The sequence below is a fragment of the Lygodium microphyllum genome, chromosome 23 (assembly GCF_053477565.2).
Source record: "Lygodium microphyllum isolate KBCC chromosome 23, Lygodium_microphyllum_v1.1.10, whole genome shotgun sequence".
Classification (NCBI taxonomy): domain Eukaryota; kingdom Viridiplantae; phylum Streptophyta; class Polypodiopsida; order Schizaeales; family Lygodiaceae; genus Lygodium; species Lygodium microphyllum.
In genome coordinates, this window is record NC_141157.1 from 130,532,137 (window position 1) to 130,554,060 (window position 21,924).

The 21,924-nt window shown below is 41.6% G+C and overlaps 1 protein-coding gene across 4 annotated transcripts; it reads right to left on the reverse strand.

The window, feature by feature from the left end:
- Positions 1-457: 457 nt before the first annotated feature.
- Positions 458-9,832, reverse strand: LOC148016746 (uncharacterized). Of its 4 annotated transcripts, XM_087664252.1 has the most exons (14): positions 9,691-9,832; positions 9,449-9,593; positions 7,746-7,932; positions 7,577-7,646; positions 7,371-7,469; positions 6,091-6,207; positions 3,445-3,831; positions 3,267-3,332; positions 2,819-3,183; positions 2,519-2,618; positions 2,383-2,442; positions 2,220-2,306; positions 1,914-2,039; positions 459-1,829 (listed from the first exon to the last, which is right to left on the reverse strand). In XM_087664252.1, the coding sequence occupies exons 3-14, from the start codon at positions 7,889-7,891 to the stop codon at positions 1,506-1,508; spliced, it is 1,947 nt and encodes a 648-aa protein (XP_087520378.1). In that variant the 5' UTR covers positions 7,892-7,932; positions 9,449-9,593; positions 9,691-9,832; the 3' UTR covers positions 459-1,505. The 4 variants fall into 4 exon arrangements, with proteins under 4 accessions (XP_087520380.1, XP_087520378.1, XP_087520379.1 ...); XM_087664253.1 differs by lacking the exon at positions 6,091-6,207 and having other exon boundaries at positions 9,449-9,764; XM_087664254.1 differs by lacking the exons at positions 6,091-6,207; positions 7,371-7,469; positions 7,577-7,646; ... (1 more) ...; positions 9,449-9,593; positions 9,691-9,832 and adding exons at positions 4,304-4,441; positions 4,536-6,064 and having other exon boundaries at positions 458-1,829.
- Between the last annotated feature and the right edge of the window lie 12,092 nt (positions 9,833-21,924).

Consider the following 21,924-nt stretch of genomic DNA (forward strand, 5'->3'; position numbering starts at 1 on the left):
AGAGAGCTCCATTTCTATAGCAGAAATATAATTTACGAATATATGGACGAGCACCGCGTGGCATGTCGTTGAAGGACTGTCACTCCAAAGCTTACGACCAAGACGGCAACTAAAGCATAGTACTTGACATACTTGGCAACGAGCTATAAAGGCTTTGTTGGTGTCGTTGGCGACACGCAAGATACACACCTACTAGCTTGTAAAAAAATATTCTCGAAAAGTCATCCATCCTAACATAGTTTTAATAAGCTAGTTTTGAAAAAGTCTTCCAAATCTTTCTTCCATGAACTGACATATCATACCTCATTAATAATTATTATTATCTTCATAATGAATATCAATTTTATAATTAAAGCAAAGTTTTTTCAATAAATATACACAAATCAATTTTCTTTGAAATGTATATGCACATTAAAATAAACCAAATAATAAGAATATTACATCAACCTTCCCAGCCTATAATACCACATGAAATATGATTTTGGACCCCCATATGAAACACCAAGAGATCATCATGACACATGATTTTGAACCCCAATGTGAAACACGTTAGCGCAAAATGCCAAGAAAATCCTCCACCCCGAGTAGAGATAATGCATTACGCCAAAGGCCAAGCTATACTCGGGAGAGAACCCGCAGCCTTGCTTTCAGAATAGTAAGCGCAGCTCTGAACATGCTCTAATCCTGTAAGGGTACTGTAAATATTTACTCCTATCTGAGATATTCTGGGTTTCATTTCGTTATTTTCAACACAGTTCGGTCGAAATGCCTCTTGTCCAATCACATAAGTGAACATCAAATGAAGCGCCTCTGGTCCCCAGTCACGTGCTGTGTTGCATTATATGTTGCACGCCACAATGACTGTAAACACACTGATTCCATTGATAACATTTTGGTGGATGAAAGGAACTGCAGATTTACCCTCTTTAGCTTTTACAGAAGGAGCTCGTCAACAAAGCAACTTGCTAGATCAATCGCACCCTCGAGTTCATGCCGAGTCTTTTCATGAGTTATCTCATGCAAATAACGCAAAAAAGAGACCATGGTAGAGCTTCTTTGCCTATCATAGGAATGAACTGCAAACTCGTTAGTTCAGATAGTAAAGCAGGCTACAGCCTTCCATCAACCTGGGTATGACGAATATCCGGCTGATTTTAGTATATTTTGCCACTTTTCAGCTTCATTTCAGCAGATGTACAGAAGCTCATTTCTCATGGGCGATTACAATTCAAACAATAGCCTACATCAGTCTTGTCCAGACATATGTATAGAGCAGAGTAAGAAATTCGAGTGCACCTAGGACCTCTACATCATTGAAATAGACTCTGTGGCTCAATAATGAACTAGAGGTAGCTATGCTATCTGGAATGAGGTACCTACATAATTATATGTACTCATGTACAGGTTATGCACTGTTTGTGCGGAGTATATCGTGTGGCTGTGTACAACAAGCTTCACAAAGAATTTAGTTAGTGAAATTCCTCCATTGCTATGCATACTTCTTTCTATGCAGAGTTACGAGGAAACCATCTTGCAAGGTCACGCACAAACAGATACCTGAAATTAAAATTGTAAGGTATCCATTCGATGCACCTTTGAGATTTTATACTCATACATTTTCTAATTTCCATCTTTTTCTGGTCAGTTACATTTTGGCATATCCACTCTAACAGGCCTAATGAGCCCATTGATGAATCTCTGGCAAAGGCCTCTAGTATCCTCGGCACCAGAATCTTATTCTCCTTGCGGATGCCAACATTTGCCTGCAAAAAATCCCTCTTTGCAGTATCCAGCTCATGGTAAATGTTCTTCGGAGTATAGACTCGGACCTATCCCAATAGCATACCACCAGAACAACGATAAATTTGTGCATTCAGGACAGCATCTTCAAGACAAAACTGTCAGAGAATTACCGCAGGGTCGGACCGTCCACCACAGCAAACAGCAAAGCAAACAAGAGGCTCAGGTTTGTCAAGTGCATATGCCTGACGATGAAATCCTCTTTTCTTTGAAACAGGTGAGAGCAGCAACTGAATCCACTGGACAACCAACAACAAGGATGAAGAAAGAAATTGGACATTTATCAACTGTTAGCATGATTATTAAGTAATAAAATGAGAACTCTCTCAAATATAAACAGAACATTCACACTTCCAGCTAGATGGGCCTCACTAGGGCAGCTCCAGGACATATTGACTGGCAATTTGGAAGATACATACCTGTGCTGGACGATGAGACCGACAACCCAAGAAAGTATGTTCAATCATATGAGCATTGATTGAACAATCTCCAATCTTGTATGCAGCCTGCATACTTCATTATATCAGGTAAATGGGAGAAATTAAGGTTTGCTTTCTATCCTAAGTATTTATGCAATCTTACCTTCTGCAGCAAAGACGCGTGTTTAAGATGACTCCGAGGGATTCCATATGCAAGGTAGGCCTGCATTCAGAAACTTTGATGGAAGATTGCAGAGCAAAATTTGGAAGCAGAGTGAACTTGCAAATTTTTGACTTACATGCATCATCAAGGCATTGTATATATTTAGCCAAAAGGCTAGCTTCTCTTCATGCTGTAATTGACTAGGATCAACTCTCTCTAGCTGCTGAACTAAACATCTGTGGAGATCACATAGGTTGATTAGAGCATGCATTGGCCATGTTGAACACACTGCTGCACAATCTTAGAAAATAGAACATGTAAGTATTAACATGCCTGCTCTGTGTCATATGAAGACTAAATGCATAATCAAAAACATGAGGACAGATACCTATTGGTATTCTCTACAATAATTAGACTGCAAACTGAGCAGACTTACCGAAAATTTTGAAGCATCTTAGCAGCATAAGCTAGTCGATCATCGTCAATGCAAATCCAATGTACTTCCACCATTAGATTGCTTCCTATTCTAGTCTTTCGATGTTGCTGGTTAACTGGCGAGGCATCTGTTCTCCAGTTAGGACTCCAACCATCACTGGGAACCTCTTTAGAGGAGGCTGTGGTAGCAGAGGACGAAGATGAAGATGGAGATGGGGAAGTACATCCCCCAAAGTACGGGATAGGTGGGTCAGCAAGCTTGCAATAAATTGCAGCCATACACCGTACTAGTTCCTCTGACAATTTATTGGGTGTTTCACTTAATTGTTCTCCTACAGACACCCCAGTAGACTTACAGGATGGGTTCTGCATTACCAACAGTCATGTTTTAAAGGCTCAGAAAGTTAAAATTGGATTATCTGCAAGAAGTTTCTACATGTAGGACTTACTGCATCAGCAGAAATGACCTCACGCCATAGCTCACAAGTCACAGGTGAAGGTGATCCCTTAGCCTCCTAGCGGTTCAAAATAACGATGCCACTACATTAGGCATACAATCACCTTGTGAGAAAAGCAGAAATAAAAATAGATCCCCATGTTTGAGATGCTGCTCATTCAGCACTATACCTTTCTTGAAAATGGGAGAGGCTGTGAATATGAGGAAACAACCCCTCCTTTCCTTGGGGGTTTGTTTGCAGTTGCATTCTGCTTGCTTTTCGATTCATTAAATGACTGATTGCCAATGGAGGCTTTGAGTGCTTTGGAACCTAAAATTGCACTTTTGGCATGGGTATTACCATGCGTATGCTTTTTAGTTTCCTTCCACAGTGGCATCTGATGTGATCTGCCTTCTTGAATATTAGAGATGTCATGCAGATTCAAGTCTTCCAAAGCAGATGTTTGATCCTTGATTCGTGCCTCAAAAGCTTTGCGATACAGAAACAACAAATATTGTTCCAACTGCACCACTTCAACTTCCAGTAGTGCTATGTCTTTTATCAGATTCTGTGTATGCTGAAAGTCAGACAAAAGGAAGTTAGTACTGATACTAATCCAAAAGAAGAAAGCAAAAGACACGTGCTCCTAGAAACTTTGGGATACGTGCAAGATGCACAGCATTCTATTTATGCAAATTATGGTGACTCCATCAGTCCTGGTGGCTGCAGCAAACGATTTTGAAGGCAAACAATTATCCATAGGGCCAGCTTCTGAAAGCAGTGTTATATATGTATTCCTCATGCATCCTCAATGTCTACATATAGCCTAAGTAAAGTCTCCCACATTTGAACAAGGATTTTATACCTGTGTATCAATAGCTTCAAGCATGTATAGCATGTTCGATGCACCCATCTCAAGTTTAACACTAGTAACTCTGAAGCACCTTAAATTTAAGTAGATTAACAAGTACACAAACTTCAAAGAAAACAAAATTTTTCCTCCTCCAAGTAAAGACCGATGGGCTTTTTGCCTCCAACATTGAGTTTACCTCCAATAAGGATAGGAATCTCCTTCTGGAAGTTTTTGTACCTCCAACAATTGAACTCAAGTTGCTAGCTTTCCATGTGATGACCCAGTTGACCCAGTTGCATAAAGACAACATGGTTCTCCTTAAAGGTTTGACAACCTGCTCTGTACACAGCTAAGTGGTAATAAATTGCACCTAAGCATGTCATTAAGATGGTCTCTTTTGCTAATTCTCATCTAAATCTCAATTTTACCAGCCAAGAATGCTCCTGGATTAATGGTCTCTTTGCTAGCGCTGATCTGTCTCTCTGCAATACCATTGTTTTGAATCAAAAAGGCTCTTTGATCATAATCAGTCTTATAACAGGGTCCGGAGCAGCCACAATGAGTATGCCATGCACTCACCGCAATTAACTCCCATGCAACAAGGATCAGTCCCCAAAGAGTCACAATCAACAACACAAATAAATTCACAACTAGTAAGAAAAGAAGGGACAATGCAAGTCATTAACACCAGACATAGGGCTGGCCATTGAAAATGCTTTAAAAACTATTGGTATATGTCAAAATTGAAAAAACATTCCTTGCTGAGTACAAAAACTTAGGGAGAAATGCAAATCTGGTACCAACTGCGCACATACGCTGGAATTCATGCCAAAAACATCATGAAGAGAAGCATACAGACATTTAAAATAGAGCCATGATTGCAGCATTCAGGCTAAGCACACACATGAGCTACGGGCCAAGAGGAAGTATTCACATCCATTTGCACCATCATTGGCCTTCATTGACCCATCTAATCTAAAAAGAAGAGTGCCAAAGACTCGACGTGCACATGCCAATCATTATATTGATGATAATTGAAGCATTTAGTCTCATATGCTGCTTAATTCGAGGTGTTCGTTGATCATCTATGTGTCCACTATATTTGGAGGGAACATCTAGATAAACTTTACACACTCTTTGAGCAATGTAGACTATATAATCTCTCCTTGAACCCCCTGTAGTGCCAATTCTGGGTAAAACACGAATGTATCCTAGGGCATGTAATGTCTATAAATGGCATCGCCACATACGTCTCCAAAGTCAAAGTTATTGTCGATTTACCACCACCCATGAAATATAAGGGAGTTCAGTGCTTCTTGAGACACACAAGGTCCTATTGGTGATTTCTTCTAAACTACACATTAATCACTAGACCCCTTTACAAATTGCTGATTGTATTTGAGTGGACCGAGAAATGCTAACAACTCCAATAATAGCCCCATGATGCGAAGGCATAGTAGGAGATAGGGCTAGAGATGTATTTCTCAATCCTCTTACAATAAAATAAAAACATGGAGGTGCACCTATTGTCATACAATTAGAGGGACCAGTATCCCAAGAAGTGTCTTCCAAAATGCCCAAAACACCCACATACATATGTGGGGCAAAGGAGTGTTAATTGAAGAAAGAAATAATGAAGGGTATCATATTAGATTTCTGGCAAGAAAGCTATAGCTGATAGCTATCATTTAGATTTGTTTTCCACAATGGCAATTGTGCCTAGTAGGATCGTGTCCAACATGGATGGTAACAAAGTGACAAATCTTTGTGATGTCCCAACCATAAAACAACACGCCAACAACATCCAAACAACACGCCAACAATCCCAGGATAAAACTGAAAACTAGAGGTCATGCAAGTATCTCAATGCAACACATTTAAGCTCAAGCTCTATCATGCTGCTAAATGTGGTCAACTTAAGTCAGTAACACAGAAGTTGCTCACAATTACAGCTCTGGAAAGGTTTCAATTTGAACAACAAACCTGAGACACGAAGTCACAATCTAGAGGAATTAGGACCGATTGAGCGCGAGCCAATGCTTGTTCTAATATACCTTTGGTGGCTCTCTGGCCCTTCAATTTCGTTTGAAGATGTTTGACCTGAATCAGACACATACAGTGTTCAATAAATATTCAATTTTAGAAATATCGCGTCCGTACAAGTGAGATGGACAGCTGTAGGTGCCAAATTAAATTTTAAGAAAAAACTGGACTTACAGCATAAATACAAGATCAGAGAATCACACAAACCACTTCTTTTGAGCTTCCAAAACTGAAACTTTGGAACCATCAAAGCTCAAGGACTGTTGTCAAGGTAGTCATTGAGAAGAATGCGATGGTGGCCGATAAATGTTATCGTAGAAAGAAGGGACTCAAAAGAACACAACTATTTGCTGAGCGTTCGGACATTGAATGTTGTAACAAGTTGAAATTTCTAAGGAATTTCTAAGTCTTGCCAAGTGATACTGAGAAAATTGAAATCCAACAACGTGTAAACCACTTTGACCTTAGGTTTCGAGTTCAATTACACCCGCTAGAAATGAGAATAAAAAAGAGTTGGACCCAGCAGCTACGATAACCCAATGGTTTGACCATTGTAGATAACATAGCAATCAAGACACAAAGCGAGAAAGAGGACCAATCATCATGAAAAAAAAACGCAGGATAAAAGGCTCTCATGAAAGAGGGAGTACTATATCCCTAGATTTTTTTCCAATGGAGAAGGAACAAACTTGACAAGGAATGATCAAAAGCCTGAAACCTTATCAGATCGGTGATCATCAGTCACATCTGGTCTCATTGCAATGCCAATTTTTTTAGCTATTCCAGCTTCTCGAGCTCTAACTGAAACTGCCCCATAGTGCCAGGATGAGATTTTGTGTATCCCTAGAAGTTCTAGGAGTCTAGCTCAGATTTATGGCGTTTTTGGGAGAGCCATGGGGAACGCTGGGTCATAATCTACAGAGTTACATGATGTGAACGCATTATAAAAGAGGGATGACTAACATGAGCAAAAGAACGAAATACATATAGAGAGATGGACATAAGAAATTAAAAATGTCGTGTGAATGAAAACTATTAAAATGTGGAAATTTGATGAACAATCTATAGCCAGAATAGGGCGAATGAACAATCTCTCCAGCCAGAACAGGGTAGACACAAAAGCTAGTATACATATTAGGAAACACTAATGTCAAACTGTAGCAGTTTTTTTCCTTCTTAGGAAACTGTGGCAGTTTGTCCAAATTCCAACAGGGACTCACATCTCGCTCCAAAGAGACACGGTGATCCTTCTTGGCAGAATGCTTGTTTTGTTTGGGTGTTTCTATCCCCTGGATGTGGACCTTCAAAGACTTCAGATCCTACATTAACAAAATCTGCAGTCAGAACATAAACAGAACTGTTCTTGGTGAAAGAGAACTCTGGACACTGAAATCCCTAACCAAATTTTTCTGGGAAATAATAATACCTCTTTTACTTTAGAAAAGGCCTTGGGAGAAACATGCCAGCTTGGCAATGGGGCTTCATCATCGGGAGCACTGAAGAACGTAACAGAGTTGCACACACGAATTCCCAGTGGTTAAGCTAACTCATTTCTTTGAATAGAAAGCGGGAGCAACATATTTATCATCAATTACCTTTTTGATCGGCAATGCCTGGGCAGTACCAACTCTTCGTGAAGGTCAACTTTCTCTCGTAGAGGAATCTTCTCGAAAGAAAATTCTAGCTTTCGGTTGGTTTGGCTGGCGTCCTCCCATGCAAATTCTGCAAGTACTCCCGTCATTGAATTGTACACACGTACCTGATTGACATGTGTTAATTCACCTGTCGAAGTTCACCACAGATATAAGTTCAGAGAAAACAGAACCATTAACAGTTACAGAGAGTATCTGAATCCCGACGATCAATTCTCGTGAAACATTAACGAATCAAGTCAGGTCGTACATTTGGAAAGGGAAATAGGGGGAGCAAGTCACCCATCTTGAACTGAACGAAGCAATAAAATTTGCTTCGATACAAAGAACTGTCTACTCAAACGCTAAGATTTTGACATTGACCTGTGCATGTGTGTTAACTCTAGGGCATTTATACATACGCAGACAAGAGCAGAATCGAAGACTGATCAGAAAACATGTTAAGCCATCCGTATGCTGAAAAATAAAGAATGTGCAATGTCTCAACTTCACTCACAGGCCTACAACCGGTGTCCATGAGTAAAACAAAACAAGTAATCGACAGACCTTAGAAAATCCTTGTTTTTCTTCCCCATGCATAAGCTCATTCCAAAAAGCCGGAGATTCTGAAGTTACGCTGTTAACAATAGTTTTGAGAGCGACTTAATGGCGCCGATCTACGAGTTCATGTAGAGGATCCTGTATGTTATGCCCTCATGTGTTACGACACGTGTGCGTGTACCCACGTACATATCTGTCAAATGGCAATATAGGAAAGCTTAAATGGGAAAAGAGAGAGAATTCTGCAGAGCAGGTACGAGGTTGAGACTCGAGAGCCTCCTAAGAGTGGTATCCACTTTTTCACTGAGTGATGCTACATCGAGGATAGACAAGCGAATTAAGGAATAAACACAAAGTTGGCAGTACATCAATGGAATTAGGAATGTTCTAGAAAAGTTTCTGATAGAGAATGAGAGTAACAACATCTTTCTTCCACTTCAATACATGAGGCAAGGAAGAAACAAGATTTTACATCAAAAAAAGGAAATTTCCTTAAGAGGCCTGTAATCAATCAGGGTACAAAGAAGCTGCCAATGAAAGTCTGTAGTGTTGCTGAGGCCTTGATCGAGTGTAGAGTGCGAGGCGCATATGAACTTCAGGAGAGTTCCTCTCTCCTGACGCCTCTCCTGACGCTTGTGAGAATACTGTATATTTCCTCTCTAGAAGCCACAACCTCAACAAATAAAACGATCCTCATTAAACACATTACTTTCTCCTGCATTCTCGTGATAAACAAGGGCACAGTTTGGCAGACTTTTGCAAAAGAGGCAAAGTTTAAATCAAGCCATTGTGCAAAACTTGACATGAGAGTCGAAAATCATGGCAAAGTTTAAATCAAGCCATTGTGCAAAGCCATTATCTGTGACCAGGAGCCTGGGGAAATAACCAGGCACGTCCTCTCTTCAAATCAAACGAGACGGACGTTTAAGACAAGTTGTCACGGCCTGTTTTAAGGGCCACCTAGACTCCAGGAGCCCGCGGAGATGACCGGATGTAATATCACTCCAAATTACACGAGAAGGAGGTTTTATCATTATACAAAACGAGCCATGACCTTATTGATTTACTGCAGCTGTGAGGCAGAAGGAGGCAGTGAAAAGACTGACCTTGCGACCGCGGAACGAGTCATCAAGGTGAACAGCGGGGTAGCAGAATGCTGCGGATTACGTCGGCGATGGCGGTTCACGAGCTACACTCGCCTTCGTTGGTGTCCGAGTTCGGGAAAGCGATTGCCTGGGCCTTCCTCACCGCCTGCGTAAAAAGTCTCTAACCTGAGTACGGCAGATGGAGAAAATGCGGGGACTAGGTTACTTAGGCAGGAAATGAGCAACAGGAGACGGGAACGTACCAAAGGAGAAAATGCAGAAACTAGAGAGGAAGTGGAAAAATGGATGGAGACAGAGAGAGAGAGAGAGAGAGAGAGAGAGACCCCCACTAGTGCCGCACTACTGTGTTTGTAAATTGTTGGCTTTGCCTGTTCAGGGAGGCGGGAAGGGGGAGAGAGAGAGAGAGAGAGAGAGAGAGCATATTTTTCCCTTTCGTCCGCTGATGCCCGCCGCGGCCGCCCAGTACAACCTCCTTCGACCTACTAAGTATGTCCGGGCCCACCGCAACTTCCATTTACCGACCGACGCGTCAGTCCTCGCGGCTCTTTTATTTTAGGCGCTACCTACGTGAGGCGAGGCTTTTTGGAGACGCATTGCCATTGACTTGCCGTAGCACGTGCCAGCTTCTCATTCCCCGATGTCAGCGCCGCCTCCACCGGCAGTTGCGGGCCCGCAGCCCGCTTCGACCGGGCCCAGCCACCTTGACGCGTATGATCATGCGGCATGCCCCCCCCCCCCCGGGCTTTAAGAATCCTAGATTCGGCCCCTTTTTTTTTCGTTAAGAACTTAAGACGATATGTTGTTTGTATCTACACCAAAAAGTAAAGGTTTACATTAACGACAACTTTTTATTCAACAAGTCTCTAATCTTAGGCACTTTTTATCAAGCCATTACGTGGAGCCACGCCCTACTCAAGTCAATCAACTTGAGCAGATGTGGCAATCTCACTTAAGTCTCGAGGTCATGCCTAAACATCACAACGGGTGTAAGATCCATGATCACAAGCAAAGAGAACCAAATCGTGAGTTGTAAGAGGAGAGAAAAACTATCCATTGGTCTGCTCCTTCAGCCAATTGCTGCTATGTTTGCTTGGAAAAGTAAATGTAGTCACTCCAATTTTAGAGGGACTTGAGCGACTGTGCAAAGTCCTAATCTTTTCGCCTATTAGTGGGTCCAAGTAGTTTTGAAGTCCAAGTTCTACTTCCACGGTTACTTTACATGTATTTTAGTGACTTGCCCAAGTCCATCGACCTAGGCATGTCTGGTCTCATATACTAGCGTGCACTAGTGGTACAACTCATTTCTACTTAATTAGATAAATAATTTATGAATCTCATTCACTTTGCACTTTTGTGAGCAAAGAAAGCCATCATGCTAGCTTCCCTTTGCTCACAAAAGAATAAATCACCCATTGTTAAGGTCATGCTACTTTGTCTCTTCTTGGCAATCAACTCTTTGAGGAAACATATGTCTAGAGGTTACCAAACTCTAAATTTCTCGTTCAATGACAATCACCTATCTTATCTATATTTAAAGTTTATTCACATTGCCCAACTAATGTGACTCTAAGTCACATACGGAGCTTGCAAATATTTGAAATCAAGGATTGTATTGTAACTAATTGAACTAAGGAATAAATTTATATATGTCTATGTCTATACTCCATCAAAACAATCATAATTTTAGATAATGTTGAAGTAGGGAATTCTTTTAAATTTACCCAAGGGAAATTAATCCCAAACACATTATTCGTGACTTAACACACACATAATGGAATTAAACCCCAATACATGTGTCAACCAAGGAGTTTACTAGCAAAATCAACAAAGAAAACAAAAAGAACATCTTACTACTATATTTATTTCGTTGTACGTTCGGAAAGCCTCGAACCTCTAGAGGGCTTCTCAAACCTATCCCCTTTTCCAAACCTCCATTTTTCAATCAAAACCTCCTCCCCTTCCCTCCCTCTTTCTCACGTGCAAATTGCAATCTCTCCTTTTCTCTTCCCCCTTCCTTTTTTTAATTAAAGCCCCCCCCCCCCCCCCCAACTCCCTTTTTTTAATTAAAACCCCCTCCCCTTTCTCTCACTTATAATCTCTCTCTTTTCCCCCTCCCCCTCTCTCTCTCATGTGTAGGGCCAAAGAGAATAGTTTTTTTAAATTAAACCCCTTTTTATATAGTTTTTGACTTAGAGAGAAAGATAGAGAGAAAATATATAATTTGAAAGAGAGAGAAAATAGGGGGAGAGAAAGGAAAAGAGAGAAAAGAGAAAAATAGAGAGAGAAGAAAATATATATAGACAGAAAAGAGAGCAGGAGAAAAAACTTGAAAGAGAAAGAGAGGAAAAGAAAAATAAGGGGAGAGAGAGAGAGAGAGAGAGAGAGAGAGGGGGGCAACCAATAGAAATATACAAAGAGCAAAAAAGAAAGAAGAGGAGAGGGGGAACAGAGAGAAATAGAATTATAGAGATGAGAAATATCAAATTTAAGAGAGAGAGAGAGAGAGGGGGGGTAGAAGAAACGGGGAGAGAGATAAAGAGAAGAAAATGAGAGAGAGAAAATATAAAATTTAAAAGAAAGAAAAGAGAAAAAATTTAAAGAGATAAGAAAAAAATGGAAAAAATAGGAGAGAGAAGAAAAAGAGAGAAGAGAGGGAAGAGGGAAGAAAAGTAGAGAGAGAAAGAGAGAGAGAGAGAGAGAGAGAGAAAGAGAGAGAGAGAGATGAAGAAGAAAGAGGAAGAGAGATAGGGAAAAAGAGAAAAAACTTTTTTAAATGTAAATATTCTTTAAGAGAGAAAGGAAGGGAGAGGGGGAAAGAGAGAGAGAGAGAGAGAGAATATAAAATTTAAAAGAGAGAGAGGGAGAGGGAGAGAAGAAAAAAATGAAAATTGGGAGAAATGGGAGGAGAAGAAAAGGGGAGGTAGAGAGAGAAAGAAAGAGAATAGAAGGAGAGAGAGAGAGAGAGAGAGAGAGAGGGAGAGGGAACATGTAGAGAGATTTATAGAGAGAGGAAAAATGAAATTTAAAAAGAGAGAATAGAAAATAGAGAAGAAAGAGAGAATGAAGAGAGAGAAGAAGAAAAAAAAAGAAAAAAAGAGGAGAGGGAGAGAGAAGAAAAAGAGAGGAGAGAGAGGGGAGAAAAAAGGAGAGAGAGAGAGAAGAAAAGCGGGGAGAGAAAAAAAACAGAGAGAGAGAGAGAGAACCATGAGAGGAAAAAAATAAACTAAAATAGACGGCAGAGAAAAAGGGAAAGAGAGAGAGAGAGAGAAATATACATAGTGAATTTGGGGGGGAGAGAGAGAGAAAAAACATAGAAACAAAGAGAGAAAAGAGGAGAGAGAAAGATGAGAAATGGATTGTTGAGCAAAGTTGTATGATAGCACAACAAATTTGTTTACTGCTTCAGGGTAGTGAAGTTGTCGCGAAACATCCTAGTGTTCCGTGTGCACGAAGCGCATATGGAACACTAGTATTATTAAAGAAATATGGATCTTTCATAACTTAATATACACACAATTGATTTGAGCCCCAAACACACTTAAGTACATGTATCAACTAAGGAGTTTACCCACAAAATCAACAATCATAATATAGGACAATGTTGAAGTATGGAAGACTTTTAAATTAACTCAAGGGAAATTGAATCCCAAACAAACTGGAGTGCGTGTGTCAACCAAGAGGTTTCCCTATAAAATCAACAAAAGAAACAAAAAGAATATATTATTGTAGAGATGTTGTTAACCCTCAAATGAACAAGGTGGAAAATCGGAAAAATCTAAAGTAGAAACAGAACCAAGGCAAAAGTGGAATGAAGAATGAAGGCACGCCAAGAAAAATCGAGAAACACAAGAAGTGTGAAAAAGTTCTAAATCAAGAAGAGGCGCTCAAGAAAAGCACAAGTCAATACTTTTGTAAAAGAGTGCAAGGTGCACCATGATTTATTTTAAGAGCACAAGGCTCTGACATGTGCAAATTGTAAATATGGATGAGCAGTAGGAAGGACGCTAAGAAGATAGGAGAACAATGGAAAAAAGGGCCTAGGCTATGGCCGATCGTGTAAAAAGGGGATGACCACCCAAATGATATTTAGGGCTTTGTATATAAAGTTCAAAAGATGAATGAGAGCTCATTCTTTATTGTGTGGCAAAGTGGACTCTTCTTCTTCTCTTCTTCTCTTCTCTTTGCTTGCTTGTGTGTGCTTGAAGGAGGGACTGTGAGGGAGTGAGTGTGTGAGGGTGAGGGATCAAGGAGGTGAAGCTCTCCACCATCCTCTCTCTTCTCTTCTCTTCTCTTCTCTTCTCTTCTCTTCTCTTGTTTCGCACGTGGCTATGGAGGATGGAGCTTGGAGGTGGAGGCTTGAGGATGCTTAAGCTTACATCAAGAATCGTGGAGCTATCGAAGTGCTTGAGAGAGGAAGTAACTCGATCGGGCATCAGGGTAAGCTCATCGCACTCATAGAGAGGGATAGTGCGTTGGCTATGTGAGAGGCAGCCATTAGTGCTCGTTTGAAATGCTTAAACAATAAGCAGTTCATGGGTCTTGGCGATTATCGCCTATATAATTTGGTCCCATTGTCAAGACCAATGGATTCAAGCTTGAGCGCTTGCGTGCTTCAAATCGAGCACCGAAGTAAGGGTTTCACCCCCAAACCGAAGCTTGAGATAGATAGGAGGTTTTGGGTTTTAATCTATGCTATAAGTAAGTATTTCTAGTTTTTTATGATTGGTTAAGTAGGAGAAATCCATTCAGTATCCTGCTTTTGATTTTTGTCACATTTAGAGTAGGATAGGTAGGAGAAATCAAAGAGGAAAGCTTGAAGTTCACTACTATAAAACAGTCCTAAATAGGGCAATAACAGGGGGAAATGAAAACAAAAGAGTGCTCAAATGTGTCAGAGTCAAACGTCGAGTGATTGGGAAGGCTAAGGTGCAGGCGAGTGAGAGCTTAAGGTCCTAGTTGACTAGGGAAAACCTCATTTATAGTTCTGGCTTTGTGTGTGTGTGTGTGTGTGTGTGTGTGTGTGTGTGTGTGTGTGTGTGTGTGTGTGTGTGTGTGTGTGTGTGAGAGAGAGAGAGAGAGAGAGAGCTTGCAGGTCCAGGTTTACATCAGATCGATTGGAGCATATCGAGACTTTTAGTGACATTCAGGTATAGAATGCCCTTGGCTTACACTCCTCCTTGATTCCTGAAAGTTTTGGTAGCTATTAGCAATATCTGTCTTTCGAGTTTTGGGAAAATAAGTGATTGACATGCGTTTCGGCTCGTGGAATCGGATGCCCCCCACAATGTCTGATTCCTAGAATCGGACCGAGCGACCTGTCTGATTTCCAAAGTCGAACCAGTTGGACAAACCTACCTAATCCGATTGGACGCTCAACCCATCCAATCATGATTCTCGGACGCACAAAAATCGCACAAAAATCGGACCAACCACTCGAACTCGGACTGTCCAATCGTGATGATCGGACCACTGAGTTGGACCAATCCATCTAGTCTGATTCCATAATCGGACCATCTAGAATCAAACGCCCCAAAATCGGACACCTGTCAAATCGGACGTCTGATTCCTAGGATTGGATTTCCAAAATTGGACACACGACAATCGGACCGCCAAAATCGGACTAGCTTCAATTGTCCAATTGGACACACACCTATCTGATTGTGATAATCGGACCCAAACCTGTCCGATCCCCAGAATCGGACAATGGTAAATCGGACATATGATTTTCAAAATTGGACACAGCCTAAGAGAGAGAATATGGAAAATTGACAAACCCCGGCTAGCGAGAAGTGTGACCCATATTGGAAGAACCCACCGAACACCTCAGACGTAATTACAGACCTAAAGATTGTGGTTGAACGGTCTGAAAGGGTGTTTGGTGTTGTGGGCTGATTGCAAGACCCTAACTCGACCTTGACCGAGCCGAACGAGATAGCGCAGGAACTAAACACATGACCCTATCAAGCCAACCCATGGACAAGAGCATCGGAGCTACGCACACTTTTTTTTTTCACTCACTTTGAATTCCACCACTCGAAGCTCAATTAAGGAAAGCTAAAAGCCTGATTTCACACAGTACATAGAAAAGAGCACACACGAGCACCCACGCACAAAGTGAGGGTAAGTTGAGGGCTGATTATAAGCAATAAGGAACACACCTAGACCTAAGGACTTAAAGGAACCCACCAATAAAAGAATACTCAAAGACATAGATGGGATATCGAATCCCCAAAGGTAGGACCAAGCAGAGAACACAACCAAAAATCTGAATGCAACAAGGGTAGACAATACCATGGAAGTAAATATCAACTTGATCGACAACTTGGTAGAACAGGAAGTCCTAGATATGGAAGGAGGCAGCTCTGGCTGTAGAGGCAACGAGGAGCTTAACCTAGGAGACTTTCTTGAGGTTTGTCCAACATTTAGTGAACCAATACGACGCTCAAATCCAGCTAGAACACCACGGTAGGCCGGTAGAGGACATCATAGTAGACCTAGAGAAAGAGAGAAGACTAGCCCGCAGGGCTTTGCAAGGCCTAGTTGCATACAACCAGGATCAACAAACCAGGAACTTGCGCTAGAGCTTAGAAATGCGAGAGATCTAGAGAGTGCTAGCCTTAGCGGGCAGGAATCGGTCAGAGAGTGAGAGAGCACTAGAAGGAGATCTCACACTAAGCGAGCTCCTAACAAAGCGGCTGCTAGATAACACATCTGTAGAACAAAGTGCTGCAGCATTGGCAACATCGCTACCGACGACCCATATAGCTTCGTGGAGCAGTTTGAGTAGGTCTGTGAAGCCAACGGCCTCAGTGATCCTTCTCAATGCTCCCAAGCCTTTGGATTGTGTTTAGGCAACAAGGATCAAACATGGTATACAAGTCTAGATGCTGCAAAGCGTGCCAATTTTAATGGCTTGAAAAATCTCTTCATTAAGAGATTTTTCGAACCTGGATACTCCAATAACCTATTAGTGCAGCTTATGAATGTCAAGTAGAAAGAGAGAGAGAGAGAGAGAACATTTGAGATTATGTGACCCATGTAAGAAGCCTCTTCAAGAGAATTCCCCTGGGTGAGAGACCAACCGAAAGGGCAGTATCCACGGTATTCGTCAATAGAATATGGGGCAAGGAGCTCTACAAAGCCTTGGACAGCAACTCAAGCTTGCAATAATATGCACTGGCAAGGTTTTTTAAAGAAACTATTAGAGTGGATGACCAGCTCAAGGGAAGAGGCTCCAGAGGCTCGAATCAGGAAGAGTCCAATGCCAAGAGTTCCGAGAGAGCCTCAACGCTGAGTGAGAGAATAGACTCAAGTACTCAGGACAAACGGAAGGACACTGAGCTGAGACAAGAGCTAGCAAATATTAGGATGGACATAGCCAAACTACAGGAGATGATGAGACGACCAATGCACCCACACGTCCAATGTGTATATTGTGGCGGAAACCACTTGCCAACTGAGAGTCAAGACCCTAGGTCACAACCTTGTACTAATTGTGAAAGGTTCGGCCATGACACCATGCATTGTCGATCACCTCGGAGGCTCCCATATCCACAACTTTACGGTCAACCCCACCTTGCAAATAGGCCATCAAACGTCTTTGGAAGGGAGCCTTGTTGGCTCTTCCGGCACCAAATGGTACTAAATTGACCATCCGTAGGATGGAAATAAATCCTACAAGTATCCCTAGACCACCTGGACCTTATGTGACCCATCCACTAAGTGATCAGTAGTCTACTATGTGGATGAGCCTAGCAACGATGAGCCTTATGTAAACCCGTACGTGTCGTATGATGAGGAAGGCAACGCTATCCTCATGGACTATCGACCAGTACCGGTGATGGCATTGGGTAGAGGAAGAGGCAGAGGCCTAGGAGAGCAAGCCCAATAACTAATCATGTGTTGAAGTTGCAGTCACCCAGGATATTTTTCTTTGCGTTGCCCCAAGAGGGAAAAAGCAAACAGAGATAAGGCTGACCTGAGATGCGCTAAGTGTGGAATCACTCATCTCTTTGTCGATTGCCGTAGACAAAGATCATCCTCTAGTTTGGCAAATGAGCCATCAAGTCCATTGGGGTTGTTTGGTGTCAAGACACTCGACGAAGAGGCCACACCTATCCCGTTGCATGTCATGATCTGTGCACAAATGAAGCAGGCCGACATATCATTGCCAGGGCCGACACAACCTCAATTGGAAAGAGGAGCTAGAGACGAAGGAAGGGGAGACTAGAGGCTAAGGTCACCCTCAAAACCAAAAGTGCCACTACTCTGCCGGTTGGAGGGAAAGCCATTGATGTAGGAGAAGAGACGTCGGCACCTCAGATGGTTGAAAAGAAAAGTGCTAAGGTTGGGGAGTACCCCAACCCAAAGCCCCAACTCGAAGCTATCAAGGAGGTGAAAGAATAGGTAAGGGAGGCCCAGGAGCACCTAAAGGATGTTGAGCCCTTACTGAAGAATGATATCGACGATCTCTCAAGCATAGGCGCCCCAATCTCTCCCCCGCAACCAAAACCAAGAGAGAGGCAATGGAACCACAAGCTGAACTTCTTGGACAAAGTCTAACTGCCTCAAGCTGGCAAAATAATCAAGGCCATTGGCTGGGAACCACAAACCTAGAAAAGAGGCAAGTGACTAGCAACCTCCTCAATACACTAATGACGGTAACTCTGAGCTTAGGCAACACCCAACACTATGGGGGGAGCTTAAGCAGTGGGTTGAAGAGCCAAATGAGCCAATTTCCATAGACTTGCCTAAGCATGATGTAGAAACTCAAATACCGAGCCTGACTTTGCACTCCATATCTAAATCCTTGCACATCAACACCTTTTGGGAAGGCACAGAAATGCATGCAGTCTTGACAAGTCCTAGCACTGGGAGACATCACTAGAAAGGGGATTGTGGACACCGGGGCAAGAGTGAGTGTACTAAGCCATGCAATACTCCAAACTTAGGGCAACCCACTGGTCGAGATTGCTAGATTTAACGTCACAGTAAACAATGGAATGAAGGTGAAGCCATTCAAAGTGTTAAAAAACTAGCCAGTAAAGATCACAAGGATCCAATTCTCTGTTGACTTCATAGTCATAAAGGGAGTGGACTACGACATCTTGCTAGGCCAACCCTAGATGCGCAACACGAGATTTGGGCAATGCTCTTATCTTCTTGGGCAATCGAATAGAAGCTGTGAGAGTGGAGATAGTGGAAGACTACCCCAGTCAACCTAGACACCATCTCCACCATGCTAAAGGGTGATGGACAAAGTAGGGGATCCTATGGGCCCCTTACCAAGTATATTCCATGCCTTGAGGACGAATGAGACTGGATGCAAGTTTTGGCTACCATCGACCTACTATTCTCAGATACTAAGGAGTACGAACAAACCGTCAAGGTGACTGATCAGTTCAAGGATACACCTTCAGTACCAGTCTGCATGATGACCGGGAGTCTACATGAAAGACCCACTCATGTTTCATTCCGAGTCCTAAGCAATAGATGCGAGCTCCAAGAGGTCCTAGGATACTTAACCAACAAGTTGGCTGGTAATCTAGCGACAAACCTTAAGTCACTCTAGGATCTCTTGGACAAGCCTGAATGGCAATGGTTGAAGGTGCACTATTTGAACTTGAAGTACAATTTGACCTTACTTCTCGACCAACAAGAAGGGGATAGCAAGAATCAGGAGAGTTAGGAGCAATTGGACAAAGACAGCTCCGATGACGAATATGAGGACTATTGTTCCTTCAGTGATGAGAGCAAAAAGGAAGTCGATATCCTAGAGAACAACACTAGGGGGCATATGATCGAACAAATACAAGTAGACCCTAGATGACGCAAGCAGGGTGCACTTAGAGTAGAGAAAGGAGTCAAGCACAAGGTTTGCGATCAAACTTGGTTGGAGCACATGGGTGCTTATGCCATGAGGCATATTCCATGGTGGATTTCGTAAAATTATATTTATTTGCCAGGGCTCGTACACAAGGTGGATTCCTTGTGCGAAAAGTCGATGGGGACACCTGCCCTTTTCGAGCGTCTCATTAATTTAATGTGCAAGTGGGTGATTCCATAGCGGGTGATTTCGTAAAATACATATTTAAATTAATGGACGTTTATGATTTTAGAGTGCGCACTCGTATTAAATTAAGGTTAGGACAGAGTTCCAACCTATTTATTTATTTTGTAGCTGAAGATTGTTAGGTATTCACTTTTGTTGGGTTAATTTTATTATTTTCTAACAATTGTGAATACTTCAATTGATGTGTAGAGCAAGCGACGATGGCGCTGGGAAGCACTGGGCGATAACGCGTATTCAAGTTATTTAGAAGAAATTATCATTTTTGATGGGTGTGCGTCTTAGGTGTGGCGGCAATATTTATTTTGACACGCTTATTTATTAAAGCGCTTGACACATATTTATTATTTTGTATGAGCATAGACTCATGATTTAAATATTCATTATTGGTCATTGTATTTGGGCACAGTCCGACTCTTGGGACGCCCAACCGCTTTATTCTTTATTTGGACAAAAGCAAACACAAAAGCTAAAGCGTGCTAATTGTAAATTTGGGCTATTTTTAAGCTTGGAGATGAATAATATATTAAATACATGCTTTGTGGAGTGCTCACATAAGGCATAGGGGGAGATTGTACCCAATTGGTATTCTTGCTTCATGTCGTACAAGTCTTCTCTCTTGGAATTTGAGCAAAAAGTAGAGTTCTTTGTTCTTGGGGATCATCTGCTGATGCTTGCTACATACGCATACAGCATCTGATCTGCGCGCCAGTGGTATCAGAGTAGCGAAGTTGAGATCGAGGGCTTCTAATCGCTTACCATCTCGCGCGAAGGTAAAGCTCCTAGAACGAACATGTTCTATAGTCAGTCTTGCAACAATCTGTCAATACCAGTGCATTCCTGGTAGTGAAGAACCTCCTGCTACGCATTCAGATCGCGAGGGACCACTCTTTGGAGGTGGAGGACCACTTGGAAAGTTCCTTTGCTAAGTCTACTTATTCTCTTAGAAAGAATTTAACATTAGTGGTTAATTAAGCTTAATACTTAAGCTTAAGAAGCTTAAGACTCAAAAGTATTTGGGAATTTCATGACACCGTGGTAGCAGGATGAATTGCAGTTCGGCGGTGTTGTTCAACACGTCTTGACGTCCTGGAAAAAAAAAGATTAATATTAAGCTTTAAAACTTAAAGCTTAAATTCTTTAAGCCTTACTAAGGCTTAAAGATTTAATCTTTAATCTCCTGCATAGAGAAAGTTCACATTGAGCTCTTCTTTGAATCACTTTCGAACTCATTCCAGCCTCTCTGCAAGCCCATGTTCATGCTTGCACTCTGATAGAGCCAAATTCCAGCAAACAGATTGCTATACGTAGTCTACACGAACAAAATATCTGCTTGAAAGAAGGCTGATATCAATTTCCGTAGTCGTGTGAAGAAGAAAGATCATAAAAAGCCATTTAAAAAAAAAAGCAAGCCTTGTAAACTTGAATTTGAGCTACGCTCATTCTGCTAACAAGATTTCGAGTGTGTGAGGTCGTTTGAAATTTTGCAGGATGATTGATCAAAATATTAAAGATTTTATGGCTGAGAGTGATCTATCGGAACCAACGATGGAACCAAAACTGGACCTAATTATGATGCAGCTTCAAGAGGGACGAAGAGCATGCCAAACTTTGCAAGCTCAATTGGCCAATCTTCAATGATCTACTACCGATCAAGATGGACCGCAACATGGAGATATTATACGACATACGATTGATGCAACACTTGAAGTGCAATCTATTCGAAAAGAAACCAAGATAAGTAAAATAAATTTCAAATTTTGTACTTTCAATGGGTCATGCGATGGAAAGACTATACTTGATTTTATCAATTAGTTTGATGATTATTTCCATGAAGAATAGTACGCTGAAAATGACAAAATTAAGTGTATCAGTAATCATTTAGTGGACAGAGCATCCGTATGGTGGACTGTTGTCCGCAAAAGCATTGATTGCCCTACTACTTGGGAGAAATTTCAAAAGAATTTTTTGCAGAAATTTCTTCCACCCCAATTCCACGAAAAAGCAATCAAACAGTGGGATCTTCTAACAAAGAGATCGCGAGCCTATTTCCCAATATACCGAGTGTTTTTGGAATGCTTTATTGCAACTTCAAATGCTCAAAGATGTACCTGAGGCGACCCATAAGCGCAAGTTTATGTCTGGTTTGCTTGGTCTCTTTTATGTGGAGGTGAACATATTCAAGCCAATGACTCTCGAAGATGCAATTTTCTTGTCCCATGATGTTGAAGACAAAATTCGAGGACAAGAGAAGCGACCACAATAATTCTCAAATAATGGTAACTTCAGTACAAAACAATGCAATTCTAATTTTCGAAGATTCAATTAAAACTGCTTTCTTCCATCTTCATTCCGTAAATCTTGGACACGATCCCGTGCTTTACCATCAAACACAAATCTAAATCCT